At 48.7% G+C, this 21403-nt stretch overlaps 1 protein-coding gene across 1 annotated transcript; it reads right to left on the bottom strand.

Annotated features, from left to right (window-relative positions):
• Positions 1-227: 227 nt before the first annotated feature.
• Positions 228-12640, bottom strand: LOC138165989 (extracellular calcium-sensing receptor-like). The gene is made up of 5 exons (XM_069094411.1): positions 12368-12640; positions 9038-9958; positions 5319-5546; positions 4223-4352; positions 228-1153 (listed from the first exon to the last, which is right to left on the bottom strand). The coding sequence occupies exons 1-5, from the start codon at positions 12638-12640 to the stop codon at positions 228-230; spliced, it is 2478 nt and encodes an 825-aa protein (XP_068950512.1).
• Positions 12641-21403: the final 8763 nt, after the last annotated feature.

The following is a 21403-nucleotide window of genomic DNA, read 5'->3' as shown; positions in this document are numbered from 1 at the left end:
TGTGACTTCCTGGACTGGAAGAGGGGCTCCTCTCACCACCCACCTTACACACACTTCAACAGGGAGTTAGCAGGGCACTCCCCACAGCTGCCCTGTATAAGATTCATCCCCATTTCATAGATGAGGAAACTGAGGACCAGCGAGAGAAAGTGCCTCACCAACAAGACTAAGGCCTGAGCTGGAGCCCAGGTTCCTCCTGCCTTCTGACCTGCCGCTGTAGCCACCACTCACAGGGAGCTAGGAGAGAGGGGTCTGGGGGGTGGCCTCCCCATGAGCCACGCCCTGTTGTTCCTATGGGGGTGGAGCAGGATGATAACACACCTGGGCAGGAAGATGAAGCCCAGCAAGGCAGCATTGGAGGCCAGGATGCTGAAGGCCTGCACAGCAGCCGCCACTGCCCAGCCCCTGCTGTGGATCTGGGCAGGCAGGGAGGCCAGCCAAACACTCACACAGACCACCAGGCTGAGTGTGAGAAGGTGGGCTTCACCAAAGCCGCCGGGAAGCTGGCGTGTCAGAAGGGCCAAGACAAAGCCAGCCAAAGCCAGGAGGCCTAGGATGCTCCAGAAGCCAGGAGGCAAGGCCTCAAGACACTCGGGGGAGACTGTGTTGGGAGCCAGTGATAGGCTTCCGCTCTGGCTTTTGGGGGTGACCCCTAACCAGACAATACAGATACAAATCTGGACCAGAAGGGGCCCTGCGACCATGGCCCGAGGCAGGCCAGGCCCCAGACACATCTGAAGGGAGCTGCCTGGCTGAACCACTCGGAAGGCCACAAGGACAGCAGCTGTCCTGGCCAGCACACAAGAGATCGCCACAGTGAAGGTAATGCTGAGGGCCACCTGGCGGAGGCGGCAGTCAAGGGGACCCCGGCGACCAAGGAAGAGGAGGGAGCTGAGGCTGCTGAGGAACAAAGCAGTGAGCAGGAGGGCGCTGAGCCCCGGGCTGCTGGCTCGCACCAGGGGAGTGTGGCGGTGGCAGACAAAGACAACCAGGACCACTCCTGTAGCCAGAGACACACAAACCCCCAAGGAGGCCAGAACAGCCCCAAGAGGGTCCCCAAATTGGAGGAAGACATCGGGCTGCAGCTCACAGCGATCCCTTGATGGGCTGGGCCACAGGATGTCATCAGGGCACTTCCTGCATGCAGGAGCATCTGCAGAAAAGAAAGGGCCATGCCAGAGTACATGGCTGGTCAGCCCAGACTAATGACCCCAGCAGTGCCGGGCTTGGCCATTGACATGGGGCAGCAGCCCAGGAGAAAGGCCTCCCCCTAGGTCTTCCCAGGGTCACAGCATCGGGTGTGGGCTGCCCATTCATGTGTGCTGTGTCTGTGGGCACATGACTTAATTGCCCAGGGTTTTTTCAGTAGTATGGATAAATCCCTGGCATATGGCCCATGACTTTCCAAAGGAGGCTCTGATTCCTGTCTGGAGGAGAGTGGGAGAAGGGGCCAAGGACTTGCCAACTCGAATCTGGACTATAATTCTGTCTGTCTTCTCTAAATATTCCTGGGATGGATGCATGATGTCAGGTTACTCTCAAGCTCCTTCCCTGACAGCAACTCTTAACAATGCCCACCAGCTTGACTTATCCCCATAAGATGCTAGTTACACAAAAGACCATCCATAAAAGCAGTAAGTAAACCCATTTACTCAAGTTGAAAGCAAATAGAAATCAGAGAATTTCTATAGATGAGAAGTTGGCAGAAAATACAGATGGGTGAGATGGCTCAGCCAGGAGAGAAGCCCCAATCTGGCCCTAAGTTCCTTATTTCTAGGGAGGGAAGCTGGAGATCAGAGAAGCCAATTTCCCCTACACTTCTGCCCTAGCAGGTCTGTTTCTCTCCATGTGTCTGGAGTCGGTCCTCTAGACACATGGGAGTTCTCAAAGGAGGGATGAATAATGTCTCTCATCTTCAAAGCTCACACACCAAATTGTTCCTAAGCAATACCTCACAAAGATACTTCAGTCTTGAAATCCAGGTTATATTAGATTTAAAAATTTCTCAGAGGAAAAAATAATTGGGGCAAATTTCTCACATAAGGTTTTACTTTTAAGATATATATGGAACTGATTGAAATTACATGAATAAGAAGCATTTCCTGATTGATAAATAGCCAAAGGATGGGAATAGGCAGTTTTCAGAGGAAGAATCCTATACTATCAATAACAATGTGGGGGGAAATGTTCTAAATCACTTGTAATACAATAAATGCAAGTTTAAAAATAATTCTGAAGCTCTACCTCACACCAATTAGATTGGTGAAGTTGACAAATGCTGGAGGGACTGTGGGAAAACTGGCATATGAATGCAGTTGGTGAAGCCTTGAGCTGGTCCAGTCATTCTAGAAAGCAAATTGGAGCTATGGACTAACAGCTATTAAACTGGGCATGCCTTTGGACTCCTGGATATCTACATCAGGTGTATTCCTCCAGAGAGCAAAGAAAGAGTAAAAAGACCTATGTGTACAAAAATACTTGTAGCATATTCTTTTTTGGTGGCAAAGAATAGGAAATTTGGAATTGAAAAATGGTGTTCATTAGTAGGATGATGGCTGAATGAGTTATGGTCTCTGACTGTGATGGAATCCTATGGGCTGTAAGACACAGTAAAGCAGATGGCTGCCAGGAATCCAGGAAGACTTTTGTGAAATATTGCAGAGTGAAGTGAGCTTGGAGTCAGGAGAACAATGTATATAACAAGAACATTGCAAAAAAACAAAGACCTTTGAAAGACCTAGGAACCCCAACCAACACGATGCCCAACCACCACTGCAGAGGACACATGATGAAACATGCTGCCCACCTCCCAGTAGAGATGATGGACTCCGGGGTGGCCAGGTGGCGCAGTGAGTAAGAGCACCTGCCCCAGAGTCGGGATAACCTGGGATCGAATCCGGGCTCAGATACTTAGCACCACACCCAGAAATAACTGGTTGTGCAATTGCTTTAAAAAAAGAAAAAAGAGATGATGGACTCCAAGCCTATTAGACATGGTCATTGAGGGGTAGGGGAGGTGTTTTACCAGACTATATATTTTTGTAAAAAGGGTTTTGTTTTTTTTTTTTTGCTTTCTCATGGTGGTAGTGGGGGAGATGGGAGGGAGAGAAACTGGATATTCAATTGAAAATAAATTAAAATTTAATTTTGAATTTATCAAAATTTAATTTATAAAGGGGTCCCAGAGATCTATTCTAATTTATTCTTATCATAGATGAAGAAACTAAGGCCCCTAGAGATGGCAGTGACGTGCCCAAGACTAGGCATGTAATAAGTAGCCAAGCTGGTATTTGAAGCCAAGTTCTCTGGCTCCAAAGTAGAGACTCTTGCTACTCCTCCCCTTCTTTGCTCCCCTCATTCACATCTCTCCAAAGCTCCCAGACACACAAGCATGGAAGTCAGTGTTTCTCCTAGATCAAACTGAGGCTTTTGTGGTGTGCAGGTCCTCCTGACCAAGCTGCCCCAGAGTGCAAAAGGCAGTAGTCATTTCTCCAGCCTTGTGGATCAGTCAACAGAGGCTAGGTGAACATCTTTCAAGTCTTGTGTGGACATGGGGGATGCTGTTTAGGTATTCTTGGCCTCTAAGGTCCCATTCAGCTGGGAGATTCTAGGGTTGAGTGGATTCAGCGAATAAAGCTAGACTGCTCAAGAGTTGTTTGAGCGACCAACCACAGAGAAGTCCAATTCTTTTTGAGACAATCCCAGAGATTCACACATGTACATACATACACACATAAGCACGCACTCTCATGCATGCAGAGGCAACTTTACCACATGGTCAGGAGGCCTGTGTCCTTTCCTGTCACTCACACCAATCTAGCAAGCCTGGAATGTATGGACCATCAGTCCTGCCTTCCAGACATGAGGGCTGACCCAGGACAGCCTTTGTCTAGTCTCACAGTTAGGACATTCCTAGACCTGAGGCTTCTCCACTCCAAGTTCAGCAAAAGATATCTCTCATGCAGGGCTCTGTCTGCAGAACAGGGAAAGATCTAGGCATAGGATAGAAGTGGGATAGAAAGGGTGAGATGTAGCTAATCCCTGGACCAAGGGGAAAAGCTTCCATGGGAGCTGTGGAGCACAACTGCCTTCTTACCTCCCACCCCCATGCCCTCGGGTAAGATGAAGGGATTATGCTAGACAGTATTTAAGGTCCCTCCTACTTTAAATCATGACCTGATGACAGTGCTTCCAGGAAGAGCTGGTTCTGGTTTGGAAAGACCCTCACCTTTGTGTTCAGACACCTGTCCCACGGGGCACTGGGGACAAGCAAAACAGCAGCTTGCCTGGCCAATCTGGGAGGTCCTCCAGGTTCCAGGAGGGCAGGTCTCCTGGCAGACAGAGGAGGAGACCTGGGGGTGTGATATGGGAATGTCACCTCATTGATCCAAAAGACTCTTTACTCCTTCCTTCCTCCAGCCCTCCATTCCATATCCAAAGCCCCCCACACCTCTCCCATCCCAGAATCTCCCTCAGACCATTTCATCTGCCTCTGGTTCCCACTGTCCATGGTACCTGCCACCTTCCTAACATACTTCTCTGTCCACATCATTGTCCCATGTGGTATAGTGGAAAGTAACACACTGAATCTTGAACCCCAGGCCTGGGGCTCTCAGAATCCTGCCTGTGCCACTTGCTGGTTGTATGATCTCTAATTCCTTCTCTTTAGGCCTCAGTTTCTTCTGGACTATGTGACTTCTGAGGTCCTTCAAGCACTGGGTCTAACATTTAGGAGGAAGCCTAGGCCATGATTAGATTGGTTAAACCACACATTCAATTCCTAAATCATCCAGGGCCAGAGTTACAGGGAAACAGGCTGGGTTAGTGGCTGCCCCAGCTAGGTGAGGATTGGTAAACCCTAGGCCTCTGACAGGGATCACAGCACTCCCCTAGAGGCCACAAACCAAACTCTGTGGTCTCCAAGTCCTTCACCAACCAGTTTCTCTTTGTCCAGATGTGCTCCTGTTCCTTCCTAATACCTGGTGCCCACACTGGAACACAGGAGTGCAGTTGTGGCCTGACCACCACAAAGGGCAGAAGAGAAATCACTAGTCTCCTACTGGACTCAGTTCCCTGTTAGGGCTTCAAGTCCAACTATGGACTCATGTTTGGACTGTGGTCCAGTAAGCCCCCCAGATCTTTTTCAGATGAACTGCTGTCCAGTCATGGTTCTGCTGTGATATGCTGGCCAGGCTGATTTCTCAACCTAAGGGTAGGTAGGGCTTTATTGAAATGTAACTAAGCATGGGTAGCTACTCCAAACAAAACAAGTTAGCTGAATGAACAAATGAGTAAATGAATGACTTTTTTTTCTCTACCTGCTCTTTCAGACCTTCCAAAGTGAGTCCACTGTCATTCATCTGCAGTTGGCATTCCCGGGCTGCTGTGTCATTAAATCTGGCTATTTCCTGGAAGGGAGGGTGGCATGTGGGGCCGGGCTGCCATCTCAAGACATCATAAAGAGCCGGAGGATCTCCATGAGCATCAAAGAGCACCTCTTCCCCGTAGCTATTCCGGAATCTCACCCTCCTCAGGTAAGGCAGGAGCTAGGGGCAGAGAGAGGGGGACAGCAGCATGGGCTCTTCCAGTCCCATCACTCTTCTGCTGCAGAGGATTCAAGGAGTCCTCTGGGTCAGCGGAAGGGGCACCCTCCCTGTGCCCAAGCTCTCCCTCACCATCCAAGCAAGGGGCCAGTGGAGAGGCAGCTAAGGCTGAAGAGGCTTGAGCTGAGAGCTCAGGCTCTGACACACTATGTGACCCAGGCCAAGTCCCTTCCCCTCCCCAAGTCTCAGGTTCCTCGTCTGTGAATAGTTGTAATTCTTCTTATACACCCTACCTCACAGAATTGCCATGGCAACAATTGGAAAGGAGCTGAAAATTATTTGAGCAGTGAGAAAGGGAAACTGGCCCACAGCTTGGGTGTCCTGAAGCTCCAAAGAAAAACTTTCTAAATATGTTTAATATGAATGTGTATTTGGAGCCTATATCAGATTTTATCCCATCTTGGGGAAGGGGGAAGAGAGGAAGGGGGAGGAATTTGGAACTCAAAATTTTAGGGAAGTAAATGTTGAAAACTAAAAATAAAATAATTATTTAAAAAAGAAATACTCTCTATCCAAGGACTACCTTCTGGCTCCATCATCCCAAAGAGAAGGGTCAGAGGTCGCCTAGTCCTCCTGGATTCATGAGGTAACCCAATTCCTCCCTCGACAAGGAAGATTCAGGGAGGGGCCAGGGCTTGTGTGGGGTCCCACAGGGAATAAGGAGCAGAGTTTCAGCAGAGGAAGGATTTGATCCAGTCTCCTCTCACTCCAAATTCAGAACCCATTCCACTCCTGGACTGAAGATTTGCTTCCTGCAGCTATGGAGAGTGGGGTCAAGCTTTCCCAGTGTCTGGTGTTTGTCTTTCCCCAGGCACAGCAGAGCAGATCAGGCATGGCAGAGGCTAGGGATGCCCACTAAAGAGTTCTAAGGAAGGCATGAGTTGGCCTGACATTAACCATGGAGAACTTTGTCTTCCTGGGCTGATACATCTGGTGTGAGCCAGCCATGGGGACCAGTGCTAGGGATACATGGAGCCCCAGGGTGCCAGGAAGCCAGAGGCATTGCTCAGGATTATGGGGAGCTTCAAAGTTCAGGTGGTGTTTTTGTTCCTTCTGCTCATCAAAGGTGATGGAGCCAGGAGAGAGAGACAGACAGACAGACAGAGATAGAGAGGGAGAGAGAGGGAGACAGAGAGACAGAGAGAGATGGAGACACAGAGAGACAGAGAGATGGAGAGAGACAGACAGACAGAGACAGACAGACAGACGGAGACTAAGACTCACAGATGAAGATGGTGGGAAGCTACCTGCCAAGGAGGCCCTTGGCCAGGGATATTGTGAGCAAATACCTATGACCAGGACAAGTCTATAGCTTCTCTGCCACTCAGAGCCATAGAGAGCTGCCAGGGCCACAGAGATGTGAAGAAGTGAAGCAAGGATGTGGCTGAGCTGGAACTTGGCCTCGGGTCTTACTGACACAGAGGCCAGCTCTCTAGTTATTAACTTGTGTTGCCTGAAACTTGGTTGGGTGGGGGTGGGGGTGGGGCAGTGCCTGTATTTCTAAAGGACAACATAAAGCATAGCAATGGTGGTTTCCTAGCCAGGGATGGAATGCCCTTTACAAAGACCTGGTAAAAATGTAACTGCAACAGCACCGGAGAGGAGGAAGGATGGGAGGAAGAGAGTGGCAGAGGGGTTGCTCCAGGTGGGAAAGAGCCACGATATCAAGTTCTGGGTGTCACATTTTGGAAAGGGTTTGTCTATGTCTAGACTTAAGAGAGTGATGGAGAAAATGTCCGTAATGAAGAGTAAGTTCAAAGTGAGTCTTCACATTTTTTGAAAGCCAGTTTCCCAATATTCTCAAGCATCTCACTGAGGGGAAGGCTGTGAGTTCACTGGCAAGGGGAACTTCTGGCATGGAAAGTCACTTTGCTAATGCTTATCTTCACTTCCTCTATCATGTATATCTCCAGGAATTTGGCCCTGAACTTCTTAGTTCCCTCAGTCAACACTCTAAGAGTATATTAAGGGGGTCAGCCCCCAGACCACTGTGACTACAGATAAGGGGCAGTCAAATCCCTGAACCTCTCATAACCAAAGAAAACACTCCAAGACAGAAGGAGAAGTGTCCAAGGGAGTTCTGAATTAGATGAATTTCCCAAAGAACATGACAAATTAACAGTCAAAGAGCTTTCTATAGAAGCATCCCAGAGTGCCTTTGAAGAAGAATATGTATTGCCTGGTTGCAGAGCCTGAGACCACCAGTTCCAAGCTGTTTGGCTAATGCCGGTGAAAGAGGATGGGGGCTCAGAGGATTAGAAAAAACCAACAGCCCAGCTCTTTCCTTCATTCCCTTCCTCTGCTCCTCCCCCATCCCTTGCTCTTCTCTCACTATCTTTTTTTTAGTACAAGGTTGGTGCTTAAGCTTCACTGTGGTATCATCCCCCAGGCTGTGCCTTTCCTCTGGGGATATGTCCAAGCACATAAAACTCAGCCATATGCTTTTGCAGAAACCTTCTCAATGTCTAAGCAGCTGCAGGAGAGAGTCTGCTCTCAGAAACTTACTTATAGGAAAGTGGGGGTAGGCAGTTTCCTTCACTGAGATATAGGTCTATTCTGCTCTGTGTTCATCCTTGAGTGAGAGACAAACAGAGGGAAACAAGAATGGAAAAGGAGAAGTGAGAAGAACAATCGAGTGAAGAGGTAGGAGAGAGAAGGGGTAGGAGTAGAGGAAGGGAGAGAGGAAGAAGAGAGAGGGAGAGGGAGAGGGAGAGGGAGAGGGAGAGGGAGAGGGAGAGGGAAAGTCAGACAGAGCAAGCAGGGCTGTTAGCACACTTTTATGTACCACACAGAGACGGGGCAGACCTCTGCCTAAGTCATCCTGAACTTCAGTCACTTTACCAGTGCCAGCCTCCTAATCTCAACACTCAAGGAATCAAACAGCATGTCCACTCTAAGGGAAGGTGCCCCTCTGAGATCTCCATTCAGATTCCCATCCACTTTAATCTGTCAGGCTGATTTGGGAAACCATCCAATTGACAAGCACCTCCCCTACACTGACATTTAATCCCCTGCAGCAGCCTCTGCTATTAGGAGGTTGTGACTCTTTTTGGAAATCTAGTACTTGTCAAAAGTGAATCTGAATCTGGACCCATCCTTCCCCATTCCATCTTTAGTCACGTACTGGACCACATTACCCAGCAGTCAATAAAATAATATTACAGTAGGAAAATACTGGATGGCCTGATCTTAGGACTGTGTGTATACACACACACACACACACACACACACACACACACACACACACATTTTAGCTAGGGATCCTCCAAATTGCAGATTGTAGCTCTTTGATGTCCCTTACCACTCCTGCAAAGGCAGGGGACTGAAGAGAGCAGAGGGAAAAGATAGAGGAGACTGGAGAGAAGAAGCTAGAAAAGACTGGGGGTCAGGGAAAGAGGCCCGGGGAGGGCTCGACCAATTTGAAGGCCTCTTACCTGCCAGGGCTGAAAACTGGGCATGTCTGCACATTGGCCATCCACAAAAGGGCCATGCCCAGTCTCACAGATGGCCATATCGTGCAGCGCGTGGGCCACACTGGACACGGCATTGGCCACAGCATAGGTCACACTCAGGTCACTCATGTCCAAAAAGGGGAGGTCCTGGCCCTGAAGAGTCTCTTCCCCAGTGCAGGGGAGCGCTCCCTTCGAAGCGCGGGTCTTGGCCTCTGCTTCTTGGCCCCCTCCTCCTCCTTCCTCTCCCCCTAGAGGGCCTCTGGCTTCTGCTCCCGCTGCCATGGCAGCCCAACCAGAAGAAGATGAGTTGGGGAACCACTGGCAGCGGAACGTCTCCTCCCAAAAGGGCTGCAGGAACTTGTCCTCTGGGCTGCGCTCCGGGTGCAGCTGCCCTAGGAAGTCAGCGAAGCCGGGGATGTGGCCGCGATGGCCCGAGAAGGACAGCGCCCCATTCAGGGTGCCGCCCAGGGCCAAGGCATCCAGCAGCGCCGGGTCCCAGGCTTCGCTGCTAATCCAGAGCTGCCCACGGCCGGCGCCCTGGCGGTGCAGCTCTGCCACGAGCAGCAGAAGTTCGTGGGCACGCGAGAATACCAAGAGGACCCGGGGCTGGGCCGCGGCCAGGACGCACGCTGCCTTATGCAGCTTCTTCAGGCTCTGAGAGCCGGGCAGCTCAGCTGTCACGTACACGCAAAGGCCAGCCGCTTCCAACTCAAGCCGCAGAGCGCGCGCCCCGCGCTGCCCATACTCGTCATCCTGTGCCACCAGACCAACTGCATACCAGGCCAGGTGGGCTGCCAGGCGCGCCATCCCACGAGCCCGGGCTTCGTCAGGGGGCAGAGTGCGCAGGAAGGAGGGGAAGCGCGTCTTGTCACTGAGGACAGACACGGTGGAGCCGTAGCTCACCTGAGAAAAAGAGGAAGGGCGCCATATCATGGCTGGCACCCCAGACCCAGAATCCCTGAACCTCCACTGTCTCTGGCCAGTCCCCCTAAAAATATTTCCTTGGCACTGACGTGAGGTCGAGCTTGGCGGGGATTGGGGGTGGTGCTTAAGGCTCAACAAATGCAACCTATTATTTTTACAGATGTGGAAACTAAGGGCCAGAAACATGGAAGACTAGGATTCCAGATCCTCTTAGGGATCTTGGCACTGCCTGCCCCCCATTTTTTTAGGGTTCACACCTCCTCAACAAGCAGATTCCAGTGATGGCTGTGGAACAGTGTTTAGGGGTATGATTTTCAGGTTTCCCTTTCCAGGCTACTCTGGTGTGCCATGATAGCATTGGAGGGTTAAGGTTGGGTTAGAAATGAAAAATTAAGGCAAGGGTTAGGCCACCTCTTCCTCCCATGAATCTTAAATGGTTTCCTATTATCGGCATGTGCTGTTTGAGGATTGGGACTAAGGGTCCTCTGAGCTCCTTCTATTTCCCAGCCTCCCTGCCTGATAGGGGCAGCTAGGTGGAGAAGTGGAGAGAATGCCAGGCCTAGAGTCAGGAAGACTTATCTTCCTACCTCAGACACTTACTAGCTATGTAACCTTAGGCAAGTCATTGTTTAACTCAGTTTCCTCATCCGTAAAATGAACTGGCAAAGAAAACCCCAAATGGGATCACAAAGAGTCAGACATGGCTGAAATGACTGTAGCACAACAACCCTGCCTGAGACCTTCTCTGTTCTGGCCTAGGGTGAATGCACAATTGAGGTCACACTTTATTTGCCTTTTGCATACTTACAGTCTGGTTGGGACATAAGACACCAACCCCAAGAGTATAGAATAAAATTCTAGAATTCCAGAATAGTGCATTGTCTCTATGCCTGTCTCTGAGGTGTGATGGAAGATGGTGTGAGGTCTTCACTTTCATGGTGGTATCCAAGCAGAGGCTGGCCCATTGACTGGGTCTGTAAGAAGGGGCCTTACTTTTGTGTATGGTTTGGAATTATGGCTGCTGTGCTCCCTCCCAACTCTCCGTTTGCTATCATTCTTTCAGTTAGGCAACAAGCACATATTAAAAGAGCTATGTTCTGTCGTACCCAACCCCGAGTCACCCTCCATCTTGTCTCAGTCCCCACCATTTTGTGCTCCCTTCTTCACAGAAGTAAAGTACCGCCACAGAGCCCCCGAGTGCCAAGAGAATACCTGCCCAAGGCATATTTCTAGGAAATTGTTCAAGGCATAGTCATGCACCCTGTTCTAGGAAATTGAAACTTAATTATATTCCATATAAGGTCTTTAATTGAGTATTAACCAATTGCATTTCTCTGCTTCTGTAACTTCCTGCTTTGGTATAGATCTGACCATTACTTTGTGGTTTTTGTCTTTAAATACTCTGGCTCTGCCCCTGCCCGGAGCTGTCTGATTTGAGTCTATACTCCAGACAGTCGGGCCCTCATTAAATCCACATTCATTAAATTTATGATCGGGTCTCACTTGCTAAATTTTCGGCACAACAGTTCCAGGCCATATACCAAAATTGCTGGGGATGCAGAAAGGGCAAGAGCCTTTCCCATGCCCTCCAGGAGCTCAGCCTCTCTTTAGGTAGCCAGGGTTCCTCATACCAGCTTCTCAGGCTTCGCAGCCCACTGCTGACTCAATTTCACCTTTCAGTCAACTACAACCCCAGGTGTGTTTGGTTGGTTTTTCTAATGGACCCTTCTCCAACTGAATCTTCCACCTTCTGGGATAGGTGAAATTCAGTGCTTTCCTTCAACCCACATCAATAAGGCAACACACATTGATTAAATGTCCAATATGCCTTCTTGGCTACCAATAAACTTCACCATATTAGATATGGTTCAGGATTCCAGCCTGTCAAGACCATTTGGAATCCTTACAGCCATTCAGCATGGTCCCTTCTTCTCCTTGCTTGTGGGCATCCAGAGGAGTTCAAGCAAGAAGGAGTCTTGGAAACCATCTGGTTAAACTTGAAAGAGCTGGTTTAAGGTTTTTGTTTGTTTTACTGATTTTATAGATAAGAAAACTAAAGTCCAGGCATGTAAGATAAGTTAGTGAGTTCAACTCCTCCTCTGAGTTTACTCCATGCCTGATTGGGAGTCTAGAGCTCAAATGTGTTGAGTATTCTTTGGCCAGACATCTCTCGGAGTCTTAGACACCTAATATGTCAGTAACTCTTTTTGGCATCACAGGAGGAAAAAAAACGAAGTAGCTGTGAATCATGCGAAGATCTGGGAATTTTAGATATGTGCGTTGTCAGTTTCCAAATGTGTGTCAGTTTCTAAAGGGTACTTCTAAGAGGAGGGGAGGTTTGAAGAAGAATTCAATAATGGGCAACCAGGGGGAAAGGTAGACACTTACCTGGGGAATCCTGTAGAGGCCCAACCATGTGGCCATGGGGATAGAGAGTGCAGACTGATCCTCTCCAAGGATGGCAGCCAGGGGGGCCTCAGGGAGACCACAATCATAGTTAGGGATGGGGTACCCCTGGCCAGTCAACAAGGCCATCGCCCCCCACAGAGCCCCCAACTCAGAGCTTCCAGAGTCCCAGATGGAAAAGCCCAGAGTGAAATTAGGAAGAAGCTGATGGTTATTGTTGATTTCCTCAATGGTGAAGACAAAACTCTGGACCATTCGGTAATGAGCAGAGGAGAACCTAGATCAGACAGATCCCAACCACATGGACAGGGTAAGCTCTCCAGTATGACACAATCCCCTGATTGGACCTGGGGCAGCCACTCCATTACCACTGATGAAAGGCTTCCTGTGGGGGTGTGCCACTCACTTTTGGACAGCTCTCAATGCTAAGAAACTTGTTCTTAGACCAAGCCTAAATTTTTCCACGTGGTTGCTCACCCTCCCCTGAAATTTCTAGTTCTGTCCTTTGGGGCCAGGTGATCATTCAGCATGCATTTACTAAGCACCTTTCATGTACTGGGCTCTGTTCTTCGCACTGGGGATACAGAGACTAACAAAATAGCTCTTCCCACCCCAATCCCCCTTTATAGTCTATCCAGAAAAACAACAAGAACAAATATAAGCAGACACAAAAATACATACAGTAAACCCAAAAGAGTTATTGGGGAGAGATACAATCAGCAGAGCTCTCATGGAGAAGGTAGTACATGAGCTGGGCTCGGAAGGAACTGAGACATTCTAAGAGGTGGAAGGGAAGAGAGAGAGAGAGTGCATTCCAGACATGGGAGACAGCCAAGGCAAATGAAGCTGGACCACAGAGGGAATGAAGGGGAGAACCTGAGGCAGCTTGTGTAAGGCCTGCCACAAGCTAGAGGACTTTGCGTTTGCTCCCAGAGACAAAAGGAAGCATTGGAGCAAGAAAGTGGCATGATTGGACCTGTGCTTCAGGAAAACCACTCTGGCATTGATGGGGCTATTAGACTGGAGAGTGGAAAAGACTGAAGTCAGGAAGAGCAGTTAGGAGGCTTTTGAAACAGTTTGGGCAAAAATTAGTGAGTACCCAAACTAAGATGGTGTGTGTGTGTTGGTGTGTTGGTGTAATATGAAGAGTTCCGGATGTGAATGATATTGTGGGGATAGAATTTAGAAGTCCACAGGTCATAAATTTAAGATTAGAAGGAACTTCCAAGGACATATAATCCAACCTATCCATACCTCCCCTCCCTCCCATTTTTCTAACAAGGAAATTGGGCTACTGGGAGGTTGTGATATGCCAACAGGCATACACATGGCAAGCTTCTGACTTGGGATTTGAACTTGAATCATCTGCATCTAGACCCAATACCCTTCCTACTATACCACACACACACATACATATAGATAGATAGATAGATAGATAGATAGATAGATAGATAGATAGATAGATAGATAGATAGATAGATAGATAGATAGATACCATGTACCTCCCTTGAAAACTTAATCACTGATTGCCTGGAAGGTGGCTGTGAGAGAAAAAAGAGTCTCCTATGACTCCAAAGTCACTGGTGTTTGAAAGAACAGTAGAACCATCACAGAATGAAGAAAGTTCAGAGAATATGGGGTGCATTGTGCAGAAAATATTATTGTTTTTGCTTTGAGAAAATTGAATTTGAGATGCTTGTAGGACACCCAGTTTGATAGGTCCCAAGGCAATTGGGAATGCAGGTCTGGAGCTTAGGGGAACAATTCACTGATGGAGAAATTGATCTGAGAGTCATCTTTGCAGAAACAATCATTGAACCCATGGGGGTGATGAGATCACTGAGAGAAAGGGCCTCTAGAGAAAGCCTTGGGGGACCCCTTCATTTTGTAGTCATGACATGGATGATGGTCCAGAAATAAGACTGAGAAAAAGTGGGCAGAGATGGGGGAACAACTACAGTGAAATCCCAGAGAGAGAGTCCAAAAGGAGAAGGTGGTGAGGACAAATGCTAGAGGTCCAGCAGAGGGACAGTGGTCAAAGGATGTAGCCACGAAGTAACCACGATTGACTTTGGGAAAGCAATTCATCTGAGAGATGCCAGAATGGAAGGGCTTAGGAACTGAGTGGGAGAAGAGAACAAGGAGGAGATGAGTCTATAGAGATTTTTTGAGGAACTGGCTGTGAAAAGAAGGACAAAGGAGAGAATGGAGAGGTAAGTGAAGATTTTCCAAGGATGGGGTTGGGGGTGTGGTCCTTTCATATCATCTGAAAAAGACCACAGGAGATTGAGACACTTTGGCAGCCTCAAGTTGGGTCACCCCAAGGAGACTACAGAAATGTGAGCCTAGATGGACACAGTCAGGTTACTCAGGAGGTGGCCAGAGGCCCTGCTCTCCAGCAAGACTGAGAGGGGAGACCAGCGGCATGGTGCAGTATGGTGACCCTGTGTGCTAATGAGTCATAAACAAGGCAAACAAAGACAGGGAAAATATAACCCTAGACCTATTGGGGTGACATGTGAGCATGGATGAGGGAGGGTCAGGCCTGCAGGCATTAGGGGATGGCCGGAGAGAAGGATATGCCAAACTGAATAGGAGATCTTGCAATTTCAGCAGAGGATGTTTCATCATTTGTGGCTCCTACTCACTCCCCAGAGTTGCTGTGGGGTCCAGCTTTCCTTTCCCCTGGAGCCATGACCAGGGCACTGATGTTTAGAGGACACAGATGTTTAACTTCTCCATGGCTAGATTGGGTTCTACCGACCTTTCTCTCTCCCTCTTGAGCAAATGTCGAATGATTTTTACCACTGATTTCATGGTACATTTTACAGGGTCCCCAGGCCCAGGCTCCCAAATTCCTGCCTACAGCCCAGGTCACAATTGGAGTTCAGATTAGAAGCATAAATGTGGAAGAATTCAATTCATCCAGTTTGGGGGTAGAAGCAATCTCACTAACCATTTAGCAGGAGAGAGATCCATGTTAGGATGTGGCCAGCAGATTAAAGCTGGGGCACGTGCAGAAGGACACAACTAAAAGAACCAATGGTTCAGTTCTAGGGATGGGGAATTGGGATTTAAAAAGCAAAAGAGGGATAACTGGACAGTGGCCCAGGAACTAGACTGAAATCTGGGGTATTTGGCCGTGGGTTCAAATCCTGGTGGTCACTTCTGACCTTTACATCCTTGTCATCTCCCTTCTCTTTCCTGGATCTTACTGCCTCTCCTTCAAAATTATACTACTGGATTTTGATGATCTCCAATCCTTACCAACCAAACAGGGATAGGAACCCCAGTCCTGAAGCCAAGAGACATCTTGAAATGAAACCCCAGGCTTAGGAGCATAAGACGTTTTACCCTCTATTGGCCCTCACCTGGTCTCTCACTCTCTACTAAGTCTGGCACCGGAATTTTCCCCTGCCTTTCTGTCCAGTCTTGGCTTACCTCTCTGACTTGGGCTGGGCACCCAGAACCCCTTGAGGCAGGAACTGGCGAGGACGGCTACAAGCAGCAAAGACGCCTCCCAGGATAAGGTCCCCCAATCTCTGGAAGTCAGGCTCCCCACTACCGAGGCCAGGATTCATGGGGCTGGCATTGGTAAAGCGAAGGAGCAGGAGCAGGGACAGCAGCCCAGGGCTGAGGAATAGTGGCATTGTTGGCCCCACTGAGCCTATCAAGGCCTTTATGTCCCCTCCTGGTCTGCTTCACAGAGCCTGAGGAACCAGCAGCCTCAGGGATTTCATACAAGAGAATGTCAGTCATTAAAAGTTCCTGGTCCTGAACCCTAGGGGGATAGCTGGGCCCTTAGGCTGTATGAGCTCCACTTCTGGGAAGCCAATCTGTGGGGAGGGGCCCTTGGGCCCTACTCCAACACAGACACGAGGGGCTTAGTTGGGTTGGTCTTTTCCTATTCCCCCCCCTCTTCCTCGCGGGTGTGGGGGGGGGGGGGGTGGTGTCACCAGGGGCTTTGTCAGAGCTAGGAAAACACCAGAGTGTCAGAAAAGCCAGGAAGGGTCCCATAGCTCTTCTCCCTTACTGCCAATTCAGCTTCCAGCTGGTGCCCAGCCTCATGACTCATAGAAATTGGAGCCAGAGCAGGAGAACTTGGAAAACCAGACAAAGAAACTGAGGCTCCAAAAGGGAATAGACCCTGACTCTACCCAAGGTCAGCCGCGCCATACAGCGCAGCTCATGGATTTCAAACCCCCCCCCCCCTTGCCTTACAGGAGGCAGAGCAGGAAGAAACGTCAGGCACCGTCCATTCGAAGCCCTTCATGTTAGAGATGAGGGCACAAGCCATACCTATCTAATAAGGGACTGCAATAACACCTTAGGCTCAAGCTGTGGAGTAAGAAGTGGGCTAGGCACAAAGGTGCCTAATACTCCTGACCATTGGCTGACTTTGAAACCTCCATCTTACAAATGAAGAAACCAGCTCAGAGCAGAGCAGTGGTCTGCCCAGGGTCCAATGGATCACATCCAAACCTTCTGCCCCTTAGTGCAGCCCAGCATTGCCTCTGGCCTGCACCTTGGCAGGAGGCCGTTATCTGGGCTCCCTGCCTCCAGTCACATTAGGCCCTGCCTGTAACCTCTACTATGTCCCTATTACTAACTCAAGACACAAACTTCTCAGCTTGCCATCTGAGTGCCTGCCCTGCCAGGCCTCAGGCTGCCTTTCCAGCTTTGAGGTCTGACACCAATTCACTGGCGCCATTCTCATCTTTCCCTTTCCTATCCCGAGGCTCTCATTCACCCCATCCTGGAAAGCTGTTCACCAAAGCTCCTCCCTTCCTTCCAGACCCAGAACAAACATCCCCCTCCTGGCATGCTGAATGCCACCTAGCCTCGAAGCCAGGAGGACCTGAGGTCTTCCCACCTCTGCCACAGTTGGCTGTGTGACCCTGGCCTGGGCTGAGAGCAGCTCTCTAGGACTAAGGCACAGAGAAGATGCCCATCTACACTGGTGGGAATCGCTCTTTGTTGCTGCTGTTTCTTTTCGGTATTAAAGGGTGTGAAGCGTCTATTGTCCCAGCTCACGAGTAGCTCTCTGGTTCGGCCAGAGCAGTACAGGTAGGATGTTTTCTCAGCCATCAGTCATCAGCATCCCTCTCCCTGACCCAGGGTTCCCATTGCTCAGGGGGCCAGGACATGAAGCCTCCATGGCGTCCCTAATGTTTCTGGCAAACTTCATAGAAGACATACTTTTTCAAATGCCCCGTTGCAGCTCAACATCAGAAAGCTTGAGGCAGCTGCTTTTATGTAACTGTCACTAACCCTTAATTCAGTTCCTGAGCCTCCATTTCTTGTTCTGTGCTGTATGCATGTACATACACCCCTTTCCTTCTACTTGACAACTCCAAATACTGTTTTTCATCCATGCTGTGACCTCCAGTCCCTCCATCCCTCAGTTCTTTCCCAGGCCATCATCCCTGCCCTGATTATGTTCCCTTCTCTTTCCCAGCCTTGGTGACTGTTTTCAATCCTGCACTACTCTCTTCTCTTGAGCACCTTGTCCCCTTACCCTGCCAAAGATCTTGTTCAGTTAAGCCTCTGGCCAGGATCACCCCTACCATCATCTTCCTTTACTCCAACTCCCATGCTGCCCGACAAAGCTGGAGAAAATCACGAAACTGTGCTGATGGGGTCCATGACAAGTTTATGTTGCATACTGTCAGTGGGGTTCACCCTACAGCACGGCAATCATAATTGATTTACTATCCCACTGACCTCAGCTGCTTTTCCAAACCTTTTCATCCCTTCTCCAACCTCCCATACCTCCCCATCCCATCACTGAAAAAAGTGAGGTCCTTTTCACAGTGACTTTTGTCACCTCCTCATCTCATATCACACAGATGCCCTTCACTATGACCACCTCTTTCCTGTCCATCTCAGAAGAAGCAGCCCTTCTCTTTGCCAAGGCAATCCCCTCTGTATGCACAAGGGATCCCATTCCATCCCATCATCTCCACTCTCCTAAATCTTGGATCACTCCCTACAGACTGGCTGCTTCCCTACTACCTACAAATATGCCCAAGTCCTTCCCTTCCTTGAAATTCGCTCCCTTGGGCAGCTAGGTGGCACAGTGAATAGAGCACTGGCTGTGGAGTCAGGAGGAGCTGAGTTCAAATCCAGCCGCATACACTTAACACACACACACACACACAAAAACTAGCCGTGTGACCTTGGGCAAGTCACTTAACCCCAATTTCCCTCCAAAAAGAAAAAAAAAAGAAAGTCACTCCTTCTATATATCCCCACTATGTGTCATTCTATATCTCTCCTCTGTCTTGATAAAACCATCTACACTACATTCAGTGCTTTCTTCTTCCTCTTTTTAATTCTCTGCACTTTAGCTTCTCACCTCATCATTCAACTGAAACTACTTTCTCCAATGTTACTAATGATCTCAACCAGCAAATCCAATGACTTTTGATTAATCCACATCCTTCTTGACCCCTCTATAGCCTTAGATGCTGTCAATCAATGTCTTGATACTTGGTTCTCTGTGTTCTGTTTTTTGTGTTTGGTTTTTTTGCTTTTTGGAGGGGGTAAGGTAGGGCAATTGGGGTTGTGACTTGCCCAAGGTAACATGGGTAGTTTTTTGTGCAAGTGTCTGAGGCCAGATTTGAACTCAGATCCTCCTGACTTCCAGGGCCAGTGCTCTATTCACTCTACCACCTAGCAGCCCCTTCTCCATGTGTTTTTGAGACATTGATGTCTAACGGTCTTCTCTTACCTGTCTGACTATTCCTTGTCTCCTGTGCCAGATTTCTATCTACTTCATGCCTGCTAACAGTGGGAGGGCACCAAGGCTCTATCCCTGGCATTTCTACAGTCCCAGTCTGCCTCTTCTTCTCTGATTATCAACATTCTGGTATAGACCCTCATCACCTCATGCTGGGACTGTGGCAGTAGCTGCTGGGGGGTCTGCCTGCCTCAAGTCTTTCCCCACTTCAGTTCATCCCCCACTCAGATGTCAAATTGATTTTCCTGAAATTTCGGTCTGGTCCTATCACCTTTGTCCAATCCATAAGCTCCAGTGACTCTCTATTATCTCCAGGACAAATATAAAATCCTGTTTGCCTTTTGAAGTCCTTCATCACCTGTCCCCTTCCTGCCTTTTCAGTCTTCTTGTACCTTCTCCCTTCTATGCCCTTTTAATCCAGTGACACCATCTTCTGTACTGCCCCTTGAATAGGACATTTCCTCTCTACACACTGAACATTTTTACTGGTTGTGCTTCGTGTCTGGAATACTCTGCCTCACTTCTGCCTCTTGGCATCCTTCAAGCCTCAGCTAAAGTCTCACCTTCTGAAAGAAATCTTTTCCCAGTCCTGCCTCATCTTGTTGCCTCCCTCAGAGATAATTCCCAATGTGTCCTCTATCGAGTGTCTTTGTGCCTAGCTGTTTGCACGCTGCCTCTCCCAGGAGTTTGGGTGCTTCTTGAGAGCAGACACTGTTTTTGCCTTTCTTTGTATTGCCAACATTTAGCCCAGTGGCTGGCACATAGTGGGTGTGAGTGACTCCATCTCGTGGCACAGAGCATAGAGTACTCACCCTACAGATAGGAAGACTTGAGTTCAAATCCAGCCTGCGTGATTGGGCAGATCACTGAACCACTCTTTGCCTATTTCCTCTCTAAAAAATGAGGTGGGGAGGGAAGCGGCTAAGTGGCACAGTGAATAGAGCACCGGCCCTGGAGTCAGGAGGACCTGAGTTCAAATCTGGATTCAGACACTTAACACAAAAACTAGCCGTGTGTCTTTGGGCAAGTCACTTAACCCCAATTGCCCTCCCAAAAGCAAAAAAAAAAAAAAGAGGGGGGCTAGAATCAGGTTGTTGTAAAGGCCAGATAAGATGTAATGTTTGTAAAGAACTTTGCAAATCTTGAAGGGTTATATAAATGCACATACCATCATGACATACACATGTATATACGCACATATGCAATATATATGTTGGCCTGTGTATATACATGCACATGCATACACGCATCTATGTGTGTATGTGCCTACCTGGGGTACACATATGCCTACACACACACATGCCCCTTAACAATTGTTTCTATCTGAATACCTGATGTCCATCTTAGATAATACCCATACCCACCACCTCACCACCACCCTTTTGGGACCTCTCAGTCCTCCTTATGCTTCCCTTATCTCTTATCCCTCCACATCTTCTTTGATAGAGTCATGGTCATTGCATACTTTGACTTCTGCTCCTGCTTCACCTCATTTTTTCTGAATTTTTTTTCAGTCTTTCATGTTCCATGTGACCACTTTCATTGTATCCAGTTCTCCAGTAGAGTTCCCAAAAGTTTGAGCTGCATTTGATACTTACCGACCACTAAACAAGTCTTCACTGGGGCCCATGATGTCCCGGGGCATGGTACTGAGTCAGCCCCAACCCTCATGAAAACGGTGGAGGTTCCCTCAGTTCTTTTCTGCAGGAGCAGCCCACAGCCCCTGCCTCACCTTTGCCAAACTCAGTTCTCTTTTTCTCACTGGTTAGTCTTCAGACTCTTCCTGCTTCTGCTCGGCTTTAAGGTCCTCTATATTCCCTGGTCTCGGATGGAGACTGTGGAGAAAAGGGATGGCAGTGTCCCCTCTTCTCTCCATCCCACCCAAGTGAATTCCCTGCCTTGTTTCCTTTGTGATTCAGTTACTTCTGCCAAAGTCCTAATACAAAAAGGAACTTCCCCAGATCTTGTCTGGGGGCAGATTGTACTTACATTGTGCCTTTTCCCTCTCCACACTGCTCTCTGTACTCATCAAACTACTTGACTTGCATCTATCTCTTCTCTCTGGTCTCTGAATAAATCAGTATCTGGAGAACCTGCCCACAAAAGGGATAGTCATACCTTTATGGTGGCACTGTCCCATACAGGGGTAGGTTGATAATAAGATCACATCTTAGCTCGGTACCTACATAGCACTGGTGCAACCAAGTTCACTTCCAAAACCAACTTCTTTTCTTCCTCAATTTTTTTAACATCTTTGTTTAAAGTTTTGAGTTCCA

This window comes from Petaurus breviceps, unplaced genomic scaffold (assembly GCF_028583685.1).
Source record: "Petaurus breviceps papuanus isolate PSGF00001 unplaced genomic scaffold, PetGlider_PUasm1.0 218, whole genome shotgun sequence".
Classification (NCBI taxonomy): Eukaryota; Metazoa; Chordata; class Mammalia; order Diprotodontia; family Petauridae; genus Petaurus; species Petaurus breviceps.
This window is presented reverse-complemented; position numbering and strand designations above follow the sequence as displayed.